Genomic DNA, 18,840 nt, shown 5'->3' with positions numbered 1-18,840 from the left:
AATTCTTTTCTTAATAATGCTGCGAAAAAGTCACAACTTTCTGGAGAAGGATGATTGTAACAAGTAATCATTATCTCTTCTCCACTTGCCAAAAGGCTTGAGTCATAGTCATTTAAGACTAATTCTCTTGATACTTTCTATGGTCATGGCTTTCATCCATGGGATGCTTTGATTTGGTTTTCCATTATTTCCCACAATGGTGGGTTTACATACAGGGCCTCAGATAATCCTAACATGGTGGTATGGAGAAATGTAATTGATATGTCCATTTACCATTGTCCACTCTGGAGTAGTTGATACGAATTTTAATCTCAGAATGCACCTATCAAGTCTAATATATATGCTTAACGGTTTCAGATATAATATTTGGAAGCCCTTTTAGATCTTCATTGAATTTTGTCCAAAGATTGTGAACGAAACCATTTTCAATGAGCCACCACTTGTGTTTCTGAGGATTTTCAGCCTGAACCTCAACTAGATATCTCCCATAATATAGGCCAGGGACAACGAATAATGTTTAAGGGAGACAATTTCTATATCCAATTCCTCCTATAAGATTATGGAAATGAAACCATTGAGATTCTTTTAATGCTAAAACAACGACTTTAGCACTTTCTGGGTTTTCAAGATATGATATCTTGGGATTGTCAACTGAAGCAGTTTTCTCTTTTGTACGAGATCCATACAATTCTTCTGTCAAAACATCAAGGAATTTAAGCATATAATTTTCATTACTTTCATAGAAAGCACTTAGAATATTATCTAAAATAAATTTTTGTTTGAAAGCCAAGTTTCTGTCTATTCTGTGTACAGGTTTCTGTAAAACCTTTAACAGTTGATTATGCTCACTTTTTCTTCCCAGAGCTGCAGGTTGGTTTTCCTAAAAAGGGTTTCGCCTGCTTTTTGGCAAAGCAGTGGCCATCAATGGACTTAATATGCTTTACCATCTGCTGCTTGAGACAGGCTAGCCGATTCTTTACCCTGGGATAGATTAGTTATGGCGCAGGGATAGAGTCATTGTTCTAATCAGGATCATGTTTTCACAATCTGAGTCTTTCAAAAGCATGAGTCATGTTTAGTCTGTCATATGATACTATGTATTGGTAACCTGGTCCGTCATGCAAAGGTCCTATTGTTTTGTCACCATCCTTGTATCTTTCCCAAAGACTTATTTCTACAAATTCTGGTTTTTTGCTTGGTGGATTGCGTCTTTCATCTCTGTTGAACATGGCCATCTCTCTTGTAAGCGCGTTAGACAAATAATTCATGTCACCTACAACCATTTCAACATCATATTCATATTGAGTTAAAAACATCTGCCATCTAAGAACTCTTCCTCAATCACCAGCTTCAGTTAACTTGTAATTTTTGAAGTTTTTAACTCTTTTGTTATCAGTTCTAATTAAAAACTTATTCCTTAAGAATGTTTCTACACCCTTAATGGATTTGATTAGAGCAACGACTTCCTTGTTTCCAGTAGAATAATTTAATTTTGCGGGATTCCTTGTCTTCGGTAGAATAATTTAATTTTGCATGCAGGATCATATTTTCCAGATAAGAATTTACAAATCTTTTCATGATTTGTATCTGGTGTTACGGCTAGATCAACTCCTGCCTTATAATAATTATTTTCATCAGTTTGCAAAATGACCAGGTCACCTTCTTCAGTAACAGTAAAGGAGGTAAGTGTTTCGTTAATTCTTTAATCTTTCTAATAGTATTATTGTCATCGGTTGTGAAAGACCATTTTTTCTTTGAGCTTGTCTTTGGAGAGAGTAGTGTAGTGAGTCTACTAACTTGAGGGATAAAATTTCTCGTAGGGTTAACAACTTCTAAAAATCTCATTAGAGATTTTGCATCTGGGATTTCTTCAAGAAATTGGCAGATTTTTTTGAAGATGAATCTCTCCGTCTTTAAATCAATTTCTCCTTTAATGAGATGGATTTTCTTTTGTCAAGGGATGATCCCTTCTGGACGATAAGCTTGCACACCTGTTTTAGGTGCTTCATGTGTTCATTCATAGTTTTAGAGAAGACAAGAATGTCATCTATATAAACTATACAAAAGTCTGAGCAATGCTTAAATATATTATCCATTTTCCTTCAAAAAATAAATGGAGCTTGCTTGAGTCCGAATGGCATGACTAGTCATTCATAATGCCCATGAGGAGTTCCAAAAGCTGTTAAAGCAATGGAGACAGGATGCATCCAAACTTGCCAGAATCCTGATTTCACATCAAATTTAGATAAATTTTTTGCCCTTCTGAGCCTGTTGATGAGCACTCTCACCTGAGCTATTTGATAACCATCATTAACGGTCGTTTTTGTTTACATCTCTATAATCTATTACCATTCTGGCTTTTCCTCTTTCTTACCAAAAATGTTGGAGCATGATGTGGGCTATTGGAAGGTCTAATGAGGTTCTTTTCAAGGAGTTCTTAGATCAGACTCTCCATTTCCTTCATGTCTTCTTCTCTGTAATGAGGAATAGCTTTGATATGGCAAATAGCATTTGCATTATGCATTTTCAGTTGGCAATATATTAGGTCATTCTCCCAATGCAATTAAGGGTCTTTGCTGATTACGGGTTTTAGAAGATTTTCGATTTCGACGAGAGTATATATCTTCTTCTGTTCTATTTTATTTGCATAAACTTTCAAGTTATGTTTTAAGATGAAGCTTTCTTCACCATCTAAACTTTCCTCTTCTAATTCTGACTTAGAGCTTGTGTCATTTATTCTAATTTCACTGTGATCTTTTAACTGTAAGATTGCCTAGAAAATTGGCTTACAATCACTGCGCTTTGCTGGCGACCTCTGATATTGCAGAATAGAGTCTTTACCAGTGACGCTTAATGCATTAGTAAGTCTGGGTTCCCAATAAAATCTTTTGTTTTTCTCAAAACCAATCACTTGATCGTTTTGAGTTATTATTTGTTGAAGGGGAAAATCATTTCGTATCAACAAATCAACATCTAGGCTTGCACATTGCCAAATTGTTTTGATGATGAAGGCTCCTCCTCCTATGGAGATCCCGACATTTTTAGCCCTTGTAGTCATGGATATCTCATGTGCTCCTAGAGCAACTCTAGTGGCTAACTTATTAGACATTCCCAACATTCTTTGAGAATGACATATCTCCTTGCTAGGTGTCACGAGCCAAACTTAAGAGTAGTGCTATGGTGACACTTTGTGAAGGAAATGCCGAGAGGGGCGAGCCTTGGGACAAGGAGAAGCCAAGAGGGGCGAGCTTGGAAGCCCAAGGGCAAGCTTGAAGCTAAAGTGAGGAAGAGTGGCATTGTCGTAATTAAGTGGAAGTTCGGGTTCGAGGTACTTCGGCATGGAATTTGGGAAAACTTAAAACACGAGAAATGTCTGGGACGTTGAAACAAGTTCAACGAACTTGACGGCATGTCATTTGGATTTTCTGTGAATTAGTTATGGACAATTAGTCTCCTCGGCTATTTTGATGTTTCCTCCTCCAGGTTCATGTAAGCAGGATATGCTCTATAGGGGGAGACATGGGGTCAAGCTCTCCACCACCCCCGGTGCTGGCCTTCATGGGGCACTAAGTGAGCTTCTCCCGAGCACCCGTGGGGGCCTAGGGGACCGGGCATGTGTCGTTAGAAAGGGGCGGCATATGTTTCCACTAGTCAGGAAGTCTCGTGGACGGTATTGGCCGAAAGGCCGATATTGTGGGTCAACGTCGGGGACGAGGTTCGTGTAAGGGCGATCTTTATGCCATCAGCGTTAGACAAACATGTGGGCTTACGGAAGATATGTCAAGACCTCGTGGTGCTCATTGGCCACGGAGCAACCGACGTGGGCATGTGTTAGGGTTCGACCTTGCCCAAAGCAAAGTGATGCCAGCAAGCATGGGAGGGGCGACCCCGTGCTAGACTGAAGGAAGCGTAAGAGGGGCATCAAGGAGGAGTTGTTCACTCAAGCGGCGTGCCAACAAGTAGGACGACATGCCTTCTTGGGGATTGGCCTATGGGCTAAGTATGCCTTGGAGTCATGACAGTCATCAAGAAGAGAACATGGTAGCCTTGTTGGATGGTAAAGGCCTCAAGGCCTCGATGGCTTGTCAGGTTGGGTACTCAAGGCTAGAGTAGACAGGCAAGTGTTACCCATGAGCCGAGTGGGCTATCTAGGTGATGTCCATGAGGCGAAGTACAAGGGCATGTGTTGCCCAAGAGCCGAGTGAGTTGCACAAGTGATGCTCATGAAGCGCAGGATGAAAACAAGTGTTGCCTATGAGTTCATAGGATTGTGCCAGTGATGCCACAAGACGAAGTAAGCGGGCACGTGCTGTCAAGTAAGGTGCGTAAGTGATGCGCACAAGGTTAAAGTACGCGGGCATAGGTTGTCCTTGAGCTGAAGACTGAGTGGGTGGCATAAGTGATGCCCATGAGGTGAAATATGCAAGACATGTGTTGTCTTGGAGCTGAGTGGGTGGTGCGAGAGATGCCCACGAAGTGATGAAGGTGTGCAAGCTACTAAGGAAGGACTCTTGGAAGAAATGTGAATGCCAACTTGGTCTCGGTACACAGTCATGCTACTTGCTATCGACGTGCAGGACGCACGCGGGTCAGTAATGGGCTGGCTCAAGCTGGGATGACATGAAAACCTATCGATTGGGCGAGTGTCTTGGAAGAGAACCATGACACAAGGAAGCGATCGATTAGTCACAAGATGTGAGACTCATGCGTGAGTAGCTTTCGTTGGTAAACCTTAACAAGTAAGAGGATGATGTCGAAGGGGTCAAGTTGACAAGAAGAAGCACACATAAAGAAAAAGAAAAATGGAGTATCGGGGAAGTAAGAAAGATAGGCTGGCCTCGGTTCAGAGGAACCTTGGCGCCTCACGGGCTAATTTCGCTGCGTATAAAGTCGGCCCGTGACACTAGGCTATATCCATAACCACTATCAACTTATGCATGTAGGTGGTATTTTTTGTGGTCTAGGAACTTAAATCCGACTGTGATGTAGTTACTATACTTGCTCGTCTAGACTTGCCTTGCTTGTTTCATGTTCGCTAGATCATTTAACAATTCTGTAAAAGGCTTAGTCTCCCTTACAGTCTCATCATCATAATAATGTTTTATTACAGGAATAGAAGACTCTTTCAAAGATATTTTGAGGTTTGTTTGTTAGTGAAGATATTATCTTCATCTTTTTTATATCATCTTCAAGGTTCATTCCTTGTTCTACTTGAGGTTCATAGAATAACGTATATTCTTGATCTTCCAAGATATGAACATCAGTATCTTTTGTCTTTCTTCTTGCTTCAACAACAAAGAATTTTGGATGATAATAAATCTCAACAGTAGTTTCACAATACATGGAAATTGTGATGTTGTCTTTATATCCACAATAGTCACATGTGAAGTTTCCTGGATTGGGATAGAAAACACTGGTTGCAATATCTTCTTTTTCCCAATACCTTCTTCTTCTTCTTCAAAACTTTCTGAAGAGCTTTCTATTTCATATTTTTCTGAGTATTCAAGAGAATATACAGAGTCATTGTCTTCATCAGAATAAGTTATATTAAAACCTTTTAGGTTAGCATATTCTATAGCTTCTTCATATTCTACTATTAAGGCCTTGGTAGACCTCTTTTCTTTTTTGGGACATTGATGTTTCCCTAAAAGGGTTAAATTTTGATTTTTTTTATTTAAAAAATAATAATAAATAAAAACTTCTTCCTAGGGGAAGACTTTTCTTTATTGTGCTCTGAACTTTTTCTAAACTCATATTTCTTCTTGGAAGAAGATGTTTTTTTAGTCTTGTTTTCTTGAAGACCAGTTTTTGTATTTTCTTTCCTTAGGGATATGGCATTCCCATTGTGTTGGAGTACCCATTATTTTTTGGCACATATTTTCAACTCCCTTGAGTTGTTTCTTGGCAGTTTTGGATCTCTGGTTTTCTATACATTGTTTTCTTTTGAGTTCCCTAACTCTTTCTACTACTCCTCCAACAGTAAAGAACTAGAGGTTTCTTCTAAAGATTGGGCGATTTAATCATTCCAAGGTTTAGGTAACTTTGGATTAAAGGATTGAACAAGGCCAGGTCATCATTTTTTATGTCCCTAATTGTGCAATAGTAATTCTGAAATTCATTTGTATATTCTTCAAAATATCTCATGTTACAAATACTTAGTTTCTGAGTATTTGCTTTGGCTTTTTCTTTAGCTTGTTCACTATTTCCCATACTACAAAACTATGCATAGATGGGAATTGCAAAGTCTAAATGATTATTGGTCTGGGATAACTTCGTTGCCCATTCAGCCCATTTTGAACTCTTCTTAAAAGACTATTACCATTTCTGGACTATGCCAGTTAGACTCATAGTATGCATGAGCATCCTCATATGAGTATTTAGATAAAGCTAGAGCCTGTGTTAGCTTTAAACTAGCAACCTAGTCATTATTGTTTTCTCCTACCCTATCTAGATCAAGGTAATCTCCTCTCTCTGACACAGGGTGTTCACATTTGGGTTCTCTAGGAATATACTTCTGAGAGTTGCTTTCTCCACCTCTTCCTATAGGAGCTTGTCTTTTAGGAAGCTTGATCTTCTCTTCTTGAACGATCTTCGTAGGGTGATTTCTAATGTTTTGAATTATCATTTGACCCTTTTGACTTTGAGGAAGTGATCTTTCAAAATTTTCAATGTCCATAGATGTTCCTGGTTCTTCATGATTTTCTCTAATCCATCTGTGGATTCACAAGTCTCAGCTTGCGCATATTCATTTTCTTTAAGCATTTATTTTTATAGGGCCTTTATCATCATCTTCTTCCAAAAATTATTCATGAAACGCTGACCTACTTTTAGAAGTGTTGGCTTCTTCATAATTAGCAAATGAATGCCTACGGAATTGCAGACTAATTTTTCCACTCATATCTTCATAAACAGAAGCATTAGTGCTTTGGATTTGCTTGATAGGGGATGATAGATTCCATTATCTTAGGAATGAAACTTCATGCCATTGAGTGACATGTTTATGCTGAGAATTATTTCTTGGGTTAGTAAGAATGGATGTAGTACTGCTGGAAGTATTTAAGAACATGGTATTAGGAGTCACATTCAAACTCATCAACTTGTAATAGATTCGATAATCTATTGCAAGCTCCATAATTCCCTTCTTTATAGAGACACCATCTGTCTTGGTTCTCAATCTTAGGCAGTGAGCTACATCTTTCAGATGAGTAGTGAAGTTAGGGAAGACATTAAAATATGCAACCTGATTGCATAATAAAGCTTCCGCAGTTCCTAACAGACTCTTTTTAAAATATGTTATTCTATCTTTTTGTAAGACACATAGAACAACACAATCTATATCATCTCTTGCTAAGAGTTTTATTCCTACTTATACTGCACGAATATGCATATAGGAATATTTTTTTCTTAAAGGCTTCACTCACTTTTTTAGGAGTGATTAGTCTGATGTCTGTCCCACAGGTGGTGGCTAGGACAATTAATTTTAAGATTTTAAATCTGTGAGAGTCTACATTGAAAGATCATCTTTAGTAGATCTCACTGAGCTTAAATCTAGGAGCTGATGCTTCTCGCACTCTAGATTCAATTTCATTGTATTCAAATTCTTCAGCATTAATTAATTGTACATACATGAACTGTACTTCTCTTGCTAAGAATCATGCGTAGCATCTTAATATCTCTTAATATCCTGCTTAATATCTTGCTAAAAGTCATTTCTTATCATATAAGTCATTTTTCAATTTAATATTTGGAGACAATTTGAAGCTACAATCAGTTTGTACTGCAAGTTATGTTCATTCATACAAACAAGAAACAATGGGAGAAGTTCAACAATCGTATGTCGTTTCTGGTTATTTCATTTATCTATAAAATTATATTTTGAATATAGAAAAATAGGGATGTGTATTAAATATATTGGGATGTGTTAATATAAGTACTTTAAATTATATCAATCTTTCATTCATTTCACGGTTGAATGGCCTTTACATAGTCTTCCACTGCTATTAGTAGATAGATGAGATAGACAATAAGTTGTGTTTGTACCACTTTGGTACATAGAAATAGGTCCACTTACTGAACATCTGATACTCACTTATTTCTAGCAAGCCTATTAAACTACGAAACATAAACATAATACATACACCTACTACAAACATAAAGAACACAAATCTAAAAAGAAACTATTTAATATGCACTAGAACCACTGCAAGTGGCTTAGTGATTCTTGTCTAGTTGGGTGTGCTCCCCAACCTAAGTTCGAACCCGAAAGTTGTCAAAGTGGTGAGGCACTGTGCTGCAATGCACAGTTGGAGCATTTCACATGCGCCGAAGGGGTTTATCTTAGGCCTAAGAAGCCTTTAGGTTCCCCTTGACAAAGTCGAAAAAAAATAAAATAAAATATGCACTAGCTAGGACAAATCATTGAATTACACAATACTGAAATTAAATAACAAAAAGGTTTGAAAGAAAAAAAAAACATTAGAAAATAACGATTTTTAATCCTATCCAAGAAAAAAAATGGGTCCATGACCAAAAGCCCCAAAATGAGCCAAAATTATCCCACTTACCCCAGCAAGAGATTTTTATTCTCACTTACCCTATTTGAAGTAAAATGACAATTTTGCCCTCAGCCTAATTGGAAAAAGACATCGATGCCATGCTCCTCTATCTCTCCTCTTTCTCCGGCACGAGCAACACACTCCCTCTCTCTCTCTCTCTCTCTCTCTCTCTCTCTCTCTCTCTCTCTCTCTCTCTCTCTCTCTCTCTCTCTCTCTCTCTCTCTCTCTCTCTCTCTCTCTCTCTCTCCCCTCACCCTCGCCGACAAGGACAACCATATAAACAAGCCTTCGATTCCCTCCCCTACTGGTCCTCCAACGACTTTGACCTCTACATCTCCTCCGATCCTGATTTCCCGCCGGCCCAGTTTGTCACCGTCCACGAAGATGACGATGAAGACTTTGACGGCGAAGACGACATCTTTTCCCAATACCATTCCACAATCCACGCCGAGCAGACCCGCGATGACGTCGTTTCGGAGCCCAATTCCATTTCCAACACCGACGACTTGTCGTCTGACCGCGAGAACCAGGTCAATTTCGTCATGGATCTGTTCCAGCAGTGCGTCGAGCAGTCTCAGGTAACGGCCCGTTCCGTTTTGGTCTCCGGCGACTCTGATTTTGGGGTTGTAGGGTTCTGATTTGATTTCGAATTTGATGCTTCAAACATCGTTTGCTATTTCTGATAGTCCAACTAGCTAGCTTAGCAGCAAGTTTGGCTCATCTCCGGCGAGATTTGGCGCTCGAGCTCGATTTGCGATTATGGGCAAATGAAGCAATATTGCTCCGTGTTTTGTGGTCAGAGAAGTTTGTTTGTGATTGCACACTAAAATTGCTTCCGTTGCGTACTATTGATGCAGTCAAGAATGGAATTTTGCTTCGTATTTAGAAAATTGCATATGGTTCTGCATTAGAACTGCATAATTGCATGAATTATCCTCCTTTAGTTATTTACGAAACTTGTTTTATAAATTTTGTTGGATATTGTCTACATATGTGAATCTATGTCTCGATGCAGGTCTATCAAGCAATTGTTGCTTATACAAATAACAACAACTTGGTGTTTTTCTCGCTGTATTGATATTGTTGTTTATAATAAGTTGAAAAGCAGGGAAGATGGATATGTGGCTGGCTTTCTGGGAATACTATGGAAGATGGAGCCATAGCACTTTTTTTGCAGTAAAATGGGTCAAAAGCCCAAAATGAAAAGAAAAAAAAAGTTCTATTGGGGCAATAGAGGCTCGTAAAAGGTCTATTGGGGGGCAGTAAACGTCTATTGGAGGGCAATAGACGTTTTGAATCGATGTAATCTCTTCATTTTTTTTCTTTAATGGAAGTTTTATTTGTTTAATTTAGAAAAATTAGTTCTCATTCCGGCGACCGAAAGTTGTATTGGGAGGCAATACATGGCTAATAGTCGTCTATTGGGGGCCAATAGACGTCTATTATCCCTCTATTAGGGGCAATAGATATCTATTGGGGGCAAAAAAACTTTCTGGTGAGATTTTCAGCAAATTCCGGTGGGCGGTAGCCGGTGACCGGAATCCGGCGGTCGGTGACCGGATTCCCGCGAAATCTCCTATGGTTTCTCTTTCTTCCATTCTCTCTCTCTCTCTCTCTCTCTCTCTCTCTCTAAGTAACAAAGGGGTGAGGGGTAAAATAGTATTAAAAAAAATTAAAAACAAAAAAAAAATCTTAATGGGGTATTAGGGAAGACTCCCTTAGAGTGTATTGGGTAAGAGGGAATTAAAAAAACTTAATGGGGTAAGTGGGAAAAAAATCCCTAGAAATGGGGTAAATGGACAAAACCCCCAAAAAAAATTAACTGCTATCAATATATCGATACAATGATGTATAGTTTGATGTATAGTAGAAGAAACTCACATCTTCAATGCTTAAATATGTTCTTCTTCAAACACCCCCTATGAAGCTGTTTCCACTTTGAATATGCACAAACATACCTAACTTGCTAGCTAGCAAGCAATGAGCGCTTAAATCGGTCTAAGAGAACCATGGACCGGTGTAGAACCTGAATGAGCGCTTGAACTAGTTCTTTCCTATCGTTTCTGGAGAATATGGACATATACAAATAAGAATATGTTGAATATCCCTTGTATTTTATTTTCATTATGTTTCCAACAACCCAATAATATATATCAACTCAAGTAGCAGTGGTGTCTCTCAGAAGTTAAGTGCCCAATTTGGGAAGGTTCAAGTTTGATGAATTTATACCCATATGGCTCATTAGAAGTAACCATTCTGATGCAGCTAGTAAAATCCAACAACAAACATTCAAAACCCTGGATCTGAACTCATGAATACTCTCGAAAAAGATGCTCTACTACTGAAATTAGAACAGGGATCTTCCAAGGTGCCATTACAGTTAATAAGGTTAGATAAGACGAAGACTTCCTACAGTTAACTTGGTTATGAAGGATGACGAGCCCCAAGCTGAATCCAGGTACTGGATGTCAGGCGTTTAAGTCTTGGAAGGTAGAGGACAATGTAAAGGGAAGACTGCTTTGCTGTGTTGCCTCAACGACAATGAGGAATTTCCAATATCTCGAAATGGTGATCTTTTCAGAGCATGGGGAGCAATAGGTGTTCTGTTGGTGCATGAGTCTGGTTTTTTCCTACTTTCAAGTAAAACCTCCCTTTGCTTGCTGCTGTATTCTTTGGTACAATGGTTTTCCTTCAAGTGACAAATCAAAACCCGTTTTTCCATTTCGGTCTGCAGATCCCAGGGATTAGGTGAGCAATTCTCCTTCTTTACTTTTGTGTTTTCACATTTCCTCAAGCTATTTAGCTCCGCATGGAGTGATGACACTTGTTCTTGCAAGCCCCTTGCTTTGCTTTCAGATGAAACAGCTTTCTGCCTCCATTCTTGCACCTGGAGAAGAGAAGAAACATGAGTTCTTGATTGACTAAGTTTATATGAAAAAATTTCAAAACTACGCTTCGGCCTTCTCTTCCACAACTCAAATTTCCCAACCGTCCAAGAAATCAGTAAACCAAAAACAAAGAGAAAGATGATGCAACAATTCCTAACATATTTACTTTCCCAGAAATATTCACATAATCATCACAGAGAATGACTTGCGAGGGCAATATGTGCCTGTTCATCTTTAATATAGAAAAATATAAACTATTATTAAAATTAGAAAATTGGGTAAGGAATCTTACAGAGGAGCTCAAGGATTGGATATGATAATCAGAGTCTAGGGCTCGATCTTCCCAAAAGTCTCGAGAGGCATGCAATTCCTCCATCTCCTCCCTCACCTGCCCAAGCATTTCCTGCATCTGAGACCATTGCTCTGTCTCAGCTCGTACTTGCTCTACAATCCTTCGAACAATGGCCTTGCAACGTCCTGAGCATACGTTCTCATCATGAGTTTCTTTCTCCTGCAGAACAAATTATCAAAATTTTGACAGATTCCCTTCTCTACTAAATAGTGTTGGGGAAAAAATAACATTTGTGGAGCATTTTGGATATCCAACAGAGAAAGAATGCATTTAGTGATTTAACCTCAAACAGAAAAGTAGATTTTTAATTTTTAAACAACTATGATTCCTTGTTTTAGAGTAGGTAATGAACTAGGAACCATAAAAATAAGAGAAGCATGCAAGGATTTGCTTTGTAACGTTGTTGTACCAAGGAAGACAACAAATCAGTGGATTCGATTCTCTTGGACGAGGAGGCAGAACTGGCAACAGAGTTGTTGGCTGTAGACAGCATTGAACCATATTCCTCCTTCATCCTCTTTAATAGCATCCCATTTGACAACCCCTCCATTCTCCTTCTCAGAATCTCCACCTGCATCATCTTTTCAATACAACTACATTAGGCATTATAATTGATTCAAATAATACAATGCATAGGTTAGTTGCTGATAGATTTAAGGCTACAACGACTTTGTCAACTGTAAATAACAACTCACATAGCCTTGGTTGAAAATAAGTGGAGTTAAGCAATTGAACAGCAGCATTGTGTATAAAAAAAAAAGTTAAATACAACTAGCTTGCAGAGATAACAGACAGTTCTTACATTGCTTTTGCCACTTGAAACCAAGTTCTCAGTTCCTCTATAGCTTGTTTTGATTGATAAGCTTGCTTCTGCCATCTCCTGGATCTCCTTAACGCATATCTCATCCGATGTTCCTCTAAACTTCTCTAACCGCCTTTGAAGAAGATAAGCTTGTTTGTCGAAGTTGCTGGACTTCCGAACCTCCACGCCCTTAGCTCCTAGATTCCTTTGCAACTTCTCTAGTTTCTGAACCAATTGCTGAATCTCTTCCTCCAATACCATAGTTACATTCCTTCCTTCACTAATCTTCTTTCTCCCCTGGAAACCAATCAGAATCAAACGTTGTCACAAACCAACCATATCAGATCATATTCCAGATAAAAAAAAAAATCTAACACATCACACTCTCCTTCATCACCCAACCCAAACAAAACATGTATTAAGCACATGTTGATAAAAAATAAAAATAAAAAACTAAAAATATTTCAACCCAAACAAAAAGATTCCACATTTCACTGCTTGCCTTCCCTCTAATCTTGTCAAGCAAATGGAGACATCACAAAAGCAATCCAAGAAATTAAAACAGCACAAAAGTTTACATCTTAGAAGTATCTAAAATTTGAATTTGTTATTCAAAAAAAAAAATTGAATTTGAGGTGCCATAGTTCCATTTGGAACTTTTGAAGAAGTAATTAGAACCCAAATTTTTATGAGGAAACTAATTTAAAAAACAGAACAACAATGAGGAAAAATAAGACATAAGAATCAGAAGAAAAAGAAAGACTCACAGAAACAAGAGTGTGCACAGCTGATTTAAGAGTCCTTTCCATTTTAACTTTGATCCTCTCCATCTTCTTAACCACAATCTCCTTCTCCATCCTCAGCAAATTGCACTCTGCCCTCAACATCTCCGCCTGAAACCTCCACTTCTCCTCTTCCACCACCTCCACGTCAGCACCACCATCTTCCTCCTCCCCCTCACTAACCCTCTCCCTCCTCCCCTCACTCTCCAAAAGCACTATTGGAAAACCAGCTTTTGAAAAAACTCGTTCTTGGTCAAACAGAGCCACCAGCTTGCCCTTCTTGTCCTCCACCGAAGTGGGCGCGGCTGGTTTTCCATGAACGGCGGCGATGCTGCTCTTGGGTGTTCTCCGGCGAGGCCTACGTGGCAAATGTAGGATCTTTGGGACCGGTGGGGCTGGTGGGTACTGCCGTTTTGGCCTCCTTGTTGCTGTTACTGTCGTTGTGAGAGACATTAATCAATTGAGAATCTGAGACCAACAACTACAAAAGTGTTTCTTTTTGGGTTTGAAAATGAAAGCTTTGGATGTAGCTAGCTACAACTAGACAGCTACAGAGAGACGTTGTGGGTTTTGGAAGAGAGAGAAAGTGTATGTGCGGGGGTTTTGGAAGAGAGAGAAAGTGTATGTGCGGGGGGTTTTGGAAGAGAGAGAGAGGCTGAGACAGGGACTGAGGGAGCGTGCAAACCTCGTTCAGAGCAAGGAACAGAGATTTCAAATGAAAGCTGCTGCATTTCGTTTCAACTTTGATCTTCATTTTGTTTTGTTTTGGGAAAGAAAAAAAATTAAGTATTAATTTTTCTCTTCTTGGACCTTGAAGTGAATACATTGCCCATATTTAATGACCACTTGTCCTGTCCTTGTTCTTCATGGTTCGTTCATTGCTATCCTAAAGTTTTACGGTTACATAAACGACCCAAGTTTATTTTGTCAAATTAAACATTATTTCAAATTCTCACGAAAATCAAACACTTATTTTTAGGTTGGAAAATCAAATCAACAAGGCCAAACTTCAATTTGGTTCGGTTGTGTAACGAGTCATTTATACGATTATGAATCCCCTGCCATCGAGCCTATTCGACTGCACTAGCCAGCGAGTTCCCATTAGCCATGGCTTGGCCGCTTTGATACCATGAAAGAGGAAGTCAACAATCAATACCAAGTCCATTGAGAGAGGTCTCTCGTTTATGTCAGGTATTCTACTTTGTCCAAGAAGGGGTTTCACTAATAAAGATCATATAAGAATAGCAGTTAAAAAGAGGGTAAATTCCCTCAATGGTACATGAGGTGTGGCTAATTGGACATTTTGGTACCTAGTCTTTAAAATATGACAATTTTATACCTGAACTTAGACTCCGTTTAACAGTTTGGTATTTTTGTTAATTTTTCAGTTAAATGTAAAGATAAAATTAACATTTAGAATATATATATATATATATATATATATATGAGTTTTGTGGGCTAATGACCATCAGCCTTGGGTCTTCATCATTTTTAGATCATTTAATTTAGGAGAAAATGAACATGAATTAATACTTGTGAGTTATGTTAAATATGTGCATAATTGAATTTTATGTTTAAAAAATTTAGTCGTCGTGATTTGAACACTCACGAGACTACTTTCGGTAGATTAGACATAGTTTTGTGGAGTAGTCTCGTAAGTGTTTAAATCACGATTACTATATGAGAGCTTCTATTCATACCTCTAAACTTGGTATTTGGACTTCTTTTTTTTTTTCCAAGTAATAGTTGACTTTGTCAACTCGTATCAAATTACCAACAAAGACATAAAAGATGGGAGAAAATAATAATGATAATAATAAGTCTTCAACTTGGAGAAAACTTTCTCCTCCAACATAAACCAAAATTCATTAGTAACAGTTATTCTTTATCTCTCAAACGGCAATCTTGGTGGTGAGATTCTACTCCCCGAGTCAAAAGTGAGATAAAATCTATCAAGCTTAATACCTAGTTAGAAAGTTATACCTAGTTTTAGCTTCTTTTCTATCAGTTTTCTACTTAGAAATTTATACCTAGTTATTTAGTAGAAATTTGAATATTTATATTTGACCTTTGAACAATCATATAGTTTTCTACTTAGAAATTTATACCTAGTTATCTAGTAGAAATTTGAATATTTTTGTTTGACCTTTGAACAATCATATGATGATTATGCACGTTCATATGTTCTACAGTACCTAGCTAACTTTTGAACTTTTGATATAACTCGTCAACGTCACATGCACAAGTTCATGAAAGAAACACTAAAGTACATATAGAATGAAAGAAATAAATAGGAGCGACAAAATTACTTGAGGGAGAGAGACTACCACCTAGAGATTTTTTTAATTTTTTTTTTAAGGTAAAATAGGATTGTGAATTGTTCAAAAATTGAAGGAGGTCCACTTACCAATTTTGGAGGTATGAATAGAATCTTAAAAAAAAAAAAAAAAAAGACTTTTATTGATTTTATTGGGCAATGGGCATTTTGGAAAAATTAGGGAGGTGTAAATAGCTAATTGGTTATTTGTAAAAATAAGTTAGATGTCTATTAAGTGGAGAGGTCCAAATACCGATTTTGGAGGTATAAATAGAAGCTCCCTTACTATATTTCTTAAACATAAAATTCAATTATTTCACCTTCAACATAACCCATAACAATCATATATACCCTTAAAAGATGAAGAACGGCCAACAACCCACAAAACTCATGCCTTTTATTTTGTTTTTATACATATATTCTAAATGTCAATTTTATCCTTACATTTAATTGAAAAATTAACATAAGTATCAAAATGTCAAACGGAGTCTAAGTTTAGGTATCAAATTGTCCTCTTTTAAAGTCTAAGTATCAAAGTGTCTAATTAGTCATACTAATTCAGATACCATAGAAGGAATTTATCCTTAAAAAGATGTAATATAATGTACTGAAATATATAAAGCTGAAGGAAATGACTAAATTCGTCGTGACATATGATCAGTTTTACAAATAATTGTAACAAGTAATACAACAATGAATATAAAACATGTTATGTGACAATTCGACCATAAGCGACCAAGGAGGCCTTAATCTTTGGTTGTTGGAACCTAAATGGGTTTGCTTGCCTATCCTTCTGCCGTCATTGTCAACATTGGACATGAGTATTGAGAGAGATGTGATGTCTGAGTATGAGATGCTGGACATTACTACTCCATGAGCTAAAGGTGCATCGTGATCCCAATGCAAGAGTAGAGAAGTCGGTCGTTGCTTGAGTAAGTTCATTTTGGCCTTCATGTTGGGTTTCGCCACAATATATGAATAGGGAGAGATGCTCAAGGGGCGGTGATGAGGTAGGAATTGACCTTAGTGATGAAAGGGTATTATAAAGAGTTGGTAACTAGTTAATATCAGTTTGGAAGTTCAAATTGTTCAATAGTTTACAATATGTTTGCGTTAGTTTTGCTAGTAACGGACATATACCCTTTACGTTGTACAATGTCGCTAAGAAAGCTGCTTTTACATGGCAAATTTGTATTCATCTTCACTCACCTCGATCATAGTTTGTGATGTAATGGAGTCTATTTTTTAGTGAGTAATTTGTATTCTTTTATTAATTAGTGATAGAGTAATCTTCATTCTAATAAAGAAAACAATATGATTGATAAGGTTAATTAATATCAAAAACATAGTTCAAATTTAACCCATAAGACATTTTTTTACTTCCGACTGCAGCTAGATCCTAAATTATCTATGAGAGCTAGGTATCACTTCAAATATTTTTGTGATGTAAATCCTGAATTTGGATAATATTTCTTCGTCTTACGTACCCTAATAAAATCGAAGATACTAGTGGGAGTAAAAAAAAGACAATTGACATATAATTATAATTTGAATTATATATTAATTCTTTCATTGACCATAAAACTAAGAAATAATTACTCCGTTGTACGTTGTCATTCAATTTTCAAGTTAATGTTGGGAGGGAGTTGCAGATACCAAGGTGGGGTGTCTGTTCTTACTTTTGAATTCACACTGCAAAACCAAATGATTAATCAATGACATGGTCCGTGCCGTTGAAGTTAAAGCCTGCCTGATATTAATGGATTCTCCTCCTCCTTCGTGATTCTTCTGGGCTTTATTATCTTCTGCTTTTACGCTCTCTCTCTGACTCTTGAGTCAGTCTCTGTCGATCATCAGTCACCAACCTCATTCCTTCACGCTGGGGCTTCTTCTTCTTCTGCACTCTGCACCAGACCAGACCGGCCAGTCCAGTCACAACTCTCTCTCTCTCTCTCTCTCTCTCTCTCTCTCTCTCTCTCTCTCTTCACGTACTTGGTTGGGACGTACTGGACCTTCAAGTTTTATATATATTACTTAAATGCTCTTACTTCGCCATTGCAGAGAAACTGAAACACGCACCGTGTTCAAAGGAATCATGCACGTACATCCTTACCAAAAATGGCTGGCTTATTTTGAATTTCTCTTTGTTTATTCGTACTTGGTTTGATTTTTGTTTTCTTGTTGTTGTTGATAATTGGATTTGCACACCCACTAGTACTACTTGGACAACGGTCGGGTTCCTTTGCATTCAACCACCATTTGAATGTCAGTGTCCATAGAACCATTTCAAAATTATTCTACTCCTCATCTACGTACGTACGTTTTGTTATACAACCGCATCAACTTTGCAAAGGTGGTGACATTATTTTTCTGAGTCACTTCTACGCTCAGATTCCAACTTCGCCTATTGTTTCCTTGCGCCATCTGATATGAATATGATCTTACGAAACATGGTTGTCAACCGTAAGGTCTTCTGTACTTATCCAGAGAACTTGGCGTTGGGCACCCTATATTGTAGTTGGTGGGTTGCCGTCGATCAAAGTCTAACATGGAGTTTGAAATTGCAGTGTTTAGTTTCCATTTTGGGTCAGAATATCACTACATGCACCAATAACTGGCTATAGAGACACCAAGTTTCATCACTAGACATGTATTAGGGACAAAATTACATCCAAATCCGTCCTTATAAGTAGGAGTGACGAACTAGTGATTCGTCCCTATTTGTTGCATCTCTAAAAGCTATTAGAGACAGCTGAACCCAACTATCCGTCTCTATTAATTATGGCAGAAAACTTAAGGACACTACAATCCGTCTCTAAGGGCAACTCCAACCATGGGGTGCCAAACCAAAATTTTGCCAACTATAAGACTTTGCTTCTCCAACCTTGTATTTTTGGTGGATCTGGTCCTATTAATATAAGACTTGGGCTCATTTGGAGTCTCATATTTGAGACAAATCCAAGACCAGGACTCGGAACAGTGAAACGGGACCACAGCTTCTGATTTCCCAGCCCAACAATTGAAGTGACGCGCTGGAAGGCTTGGGTGGGCAGCACGCGCAGAAGGGAGAACAGGGGAGAAGGAAGACGCGCCCGCTTGCGCTGGAGAGAGAAAAAGCACTGCAGGTGGTCTGCTCCAGTGGGC

General features: G+C 38.0%; 1 protein-coding gene across 2 annotated transcripts; it reads right to left on the bottom strand.

Moving 5' to 3' along the window:
* Window positions 1–10,808: 10,808 nt before the first annotated feature.
* On the bottom strand, window positions 10,809–13,993 carry LOC112167715 (myosin-14). 2 transcript variants are annotated; one of them, XM_024304764.2, is made up of 5 exons: window positions 13,365–13,993; window positions 12,598–12,894; window positions 12,205–12,375; window positions 11,736–11,954; window positions 10,809–11,442 (listed from the first exon to the last, which is right to left on the bottom strand). In XM_024304764.2, the coding sequence occupies exons 1-5, from the start codon at window positions 13,830–13,832 to the stop codon at window positions 11,032–11,034; spliced, it is 1,566 nt and encodes a 521-aa protein (XP_024160532.1). In that variant the 5' UTR covers window positions 13,833–13,993; the 3' UTR covers window positions 10,809–11,031. The 2 variants fall into 2 exon arrangements, with proteins under 2 accessions (XP_024160532.1, XP_024160533.1); XM_024304765.2 differs by having other exon boundaries at window positions 10,811–11,442; window positions 12,205–12,366.
* Window positions 13,994–18,840: the final 4,847 nt, after the last annotated feature.

This window comes from Rosa chinensis, chromosome 5 (assembly GCF_002994745.2).
Source record: "Rosa chinensis cultivar Old Blush chromosome 5, RchiOBHm-V2, whole genome shotgun sequence".
Lineage (NCBI taxonomy): Eukaryota > Viridiplantae > Streptophyta > Magnoliopsida > Rosales > Rosaceae > Rosa > Rosa chinensis.
Note: the sequence above shows the minus strand (reverse complement) of the source record. Positions and strands in the feature narration are given on the sequence as shown.

What these genes read in the sequence shown, in the direction of transcription:
- LOC112167715 (XM_024304764.2), bottom strand. Translation starts at nt 13,832, where the DNA reads ATGTCTCTCACAACGACAGTAACAGCAACAAGGAGGCCAAAACGGCAG. An exon ending in CTGATTTGTTGTCTTCCTTG is followed by an intron (nt 11,955 to 12,204) that starts GTACAACAACGT and finishes TTTGTTCTGCAG; the next exon opens with GAGAAAGAAACTCATGATGA. An exon ending in TCCAATCCTTGAGCTCCTCT is followed by an intron (nt 11,443 to 11,735) that starts GTAAGATTCCTT and finishes TCTCTTCTCCAG; the next exon opens with GTGCAAGAATGGAGGCAGAA.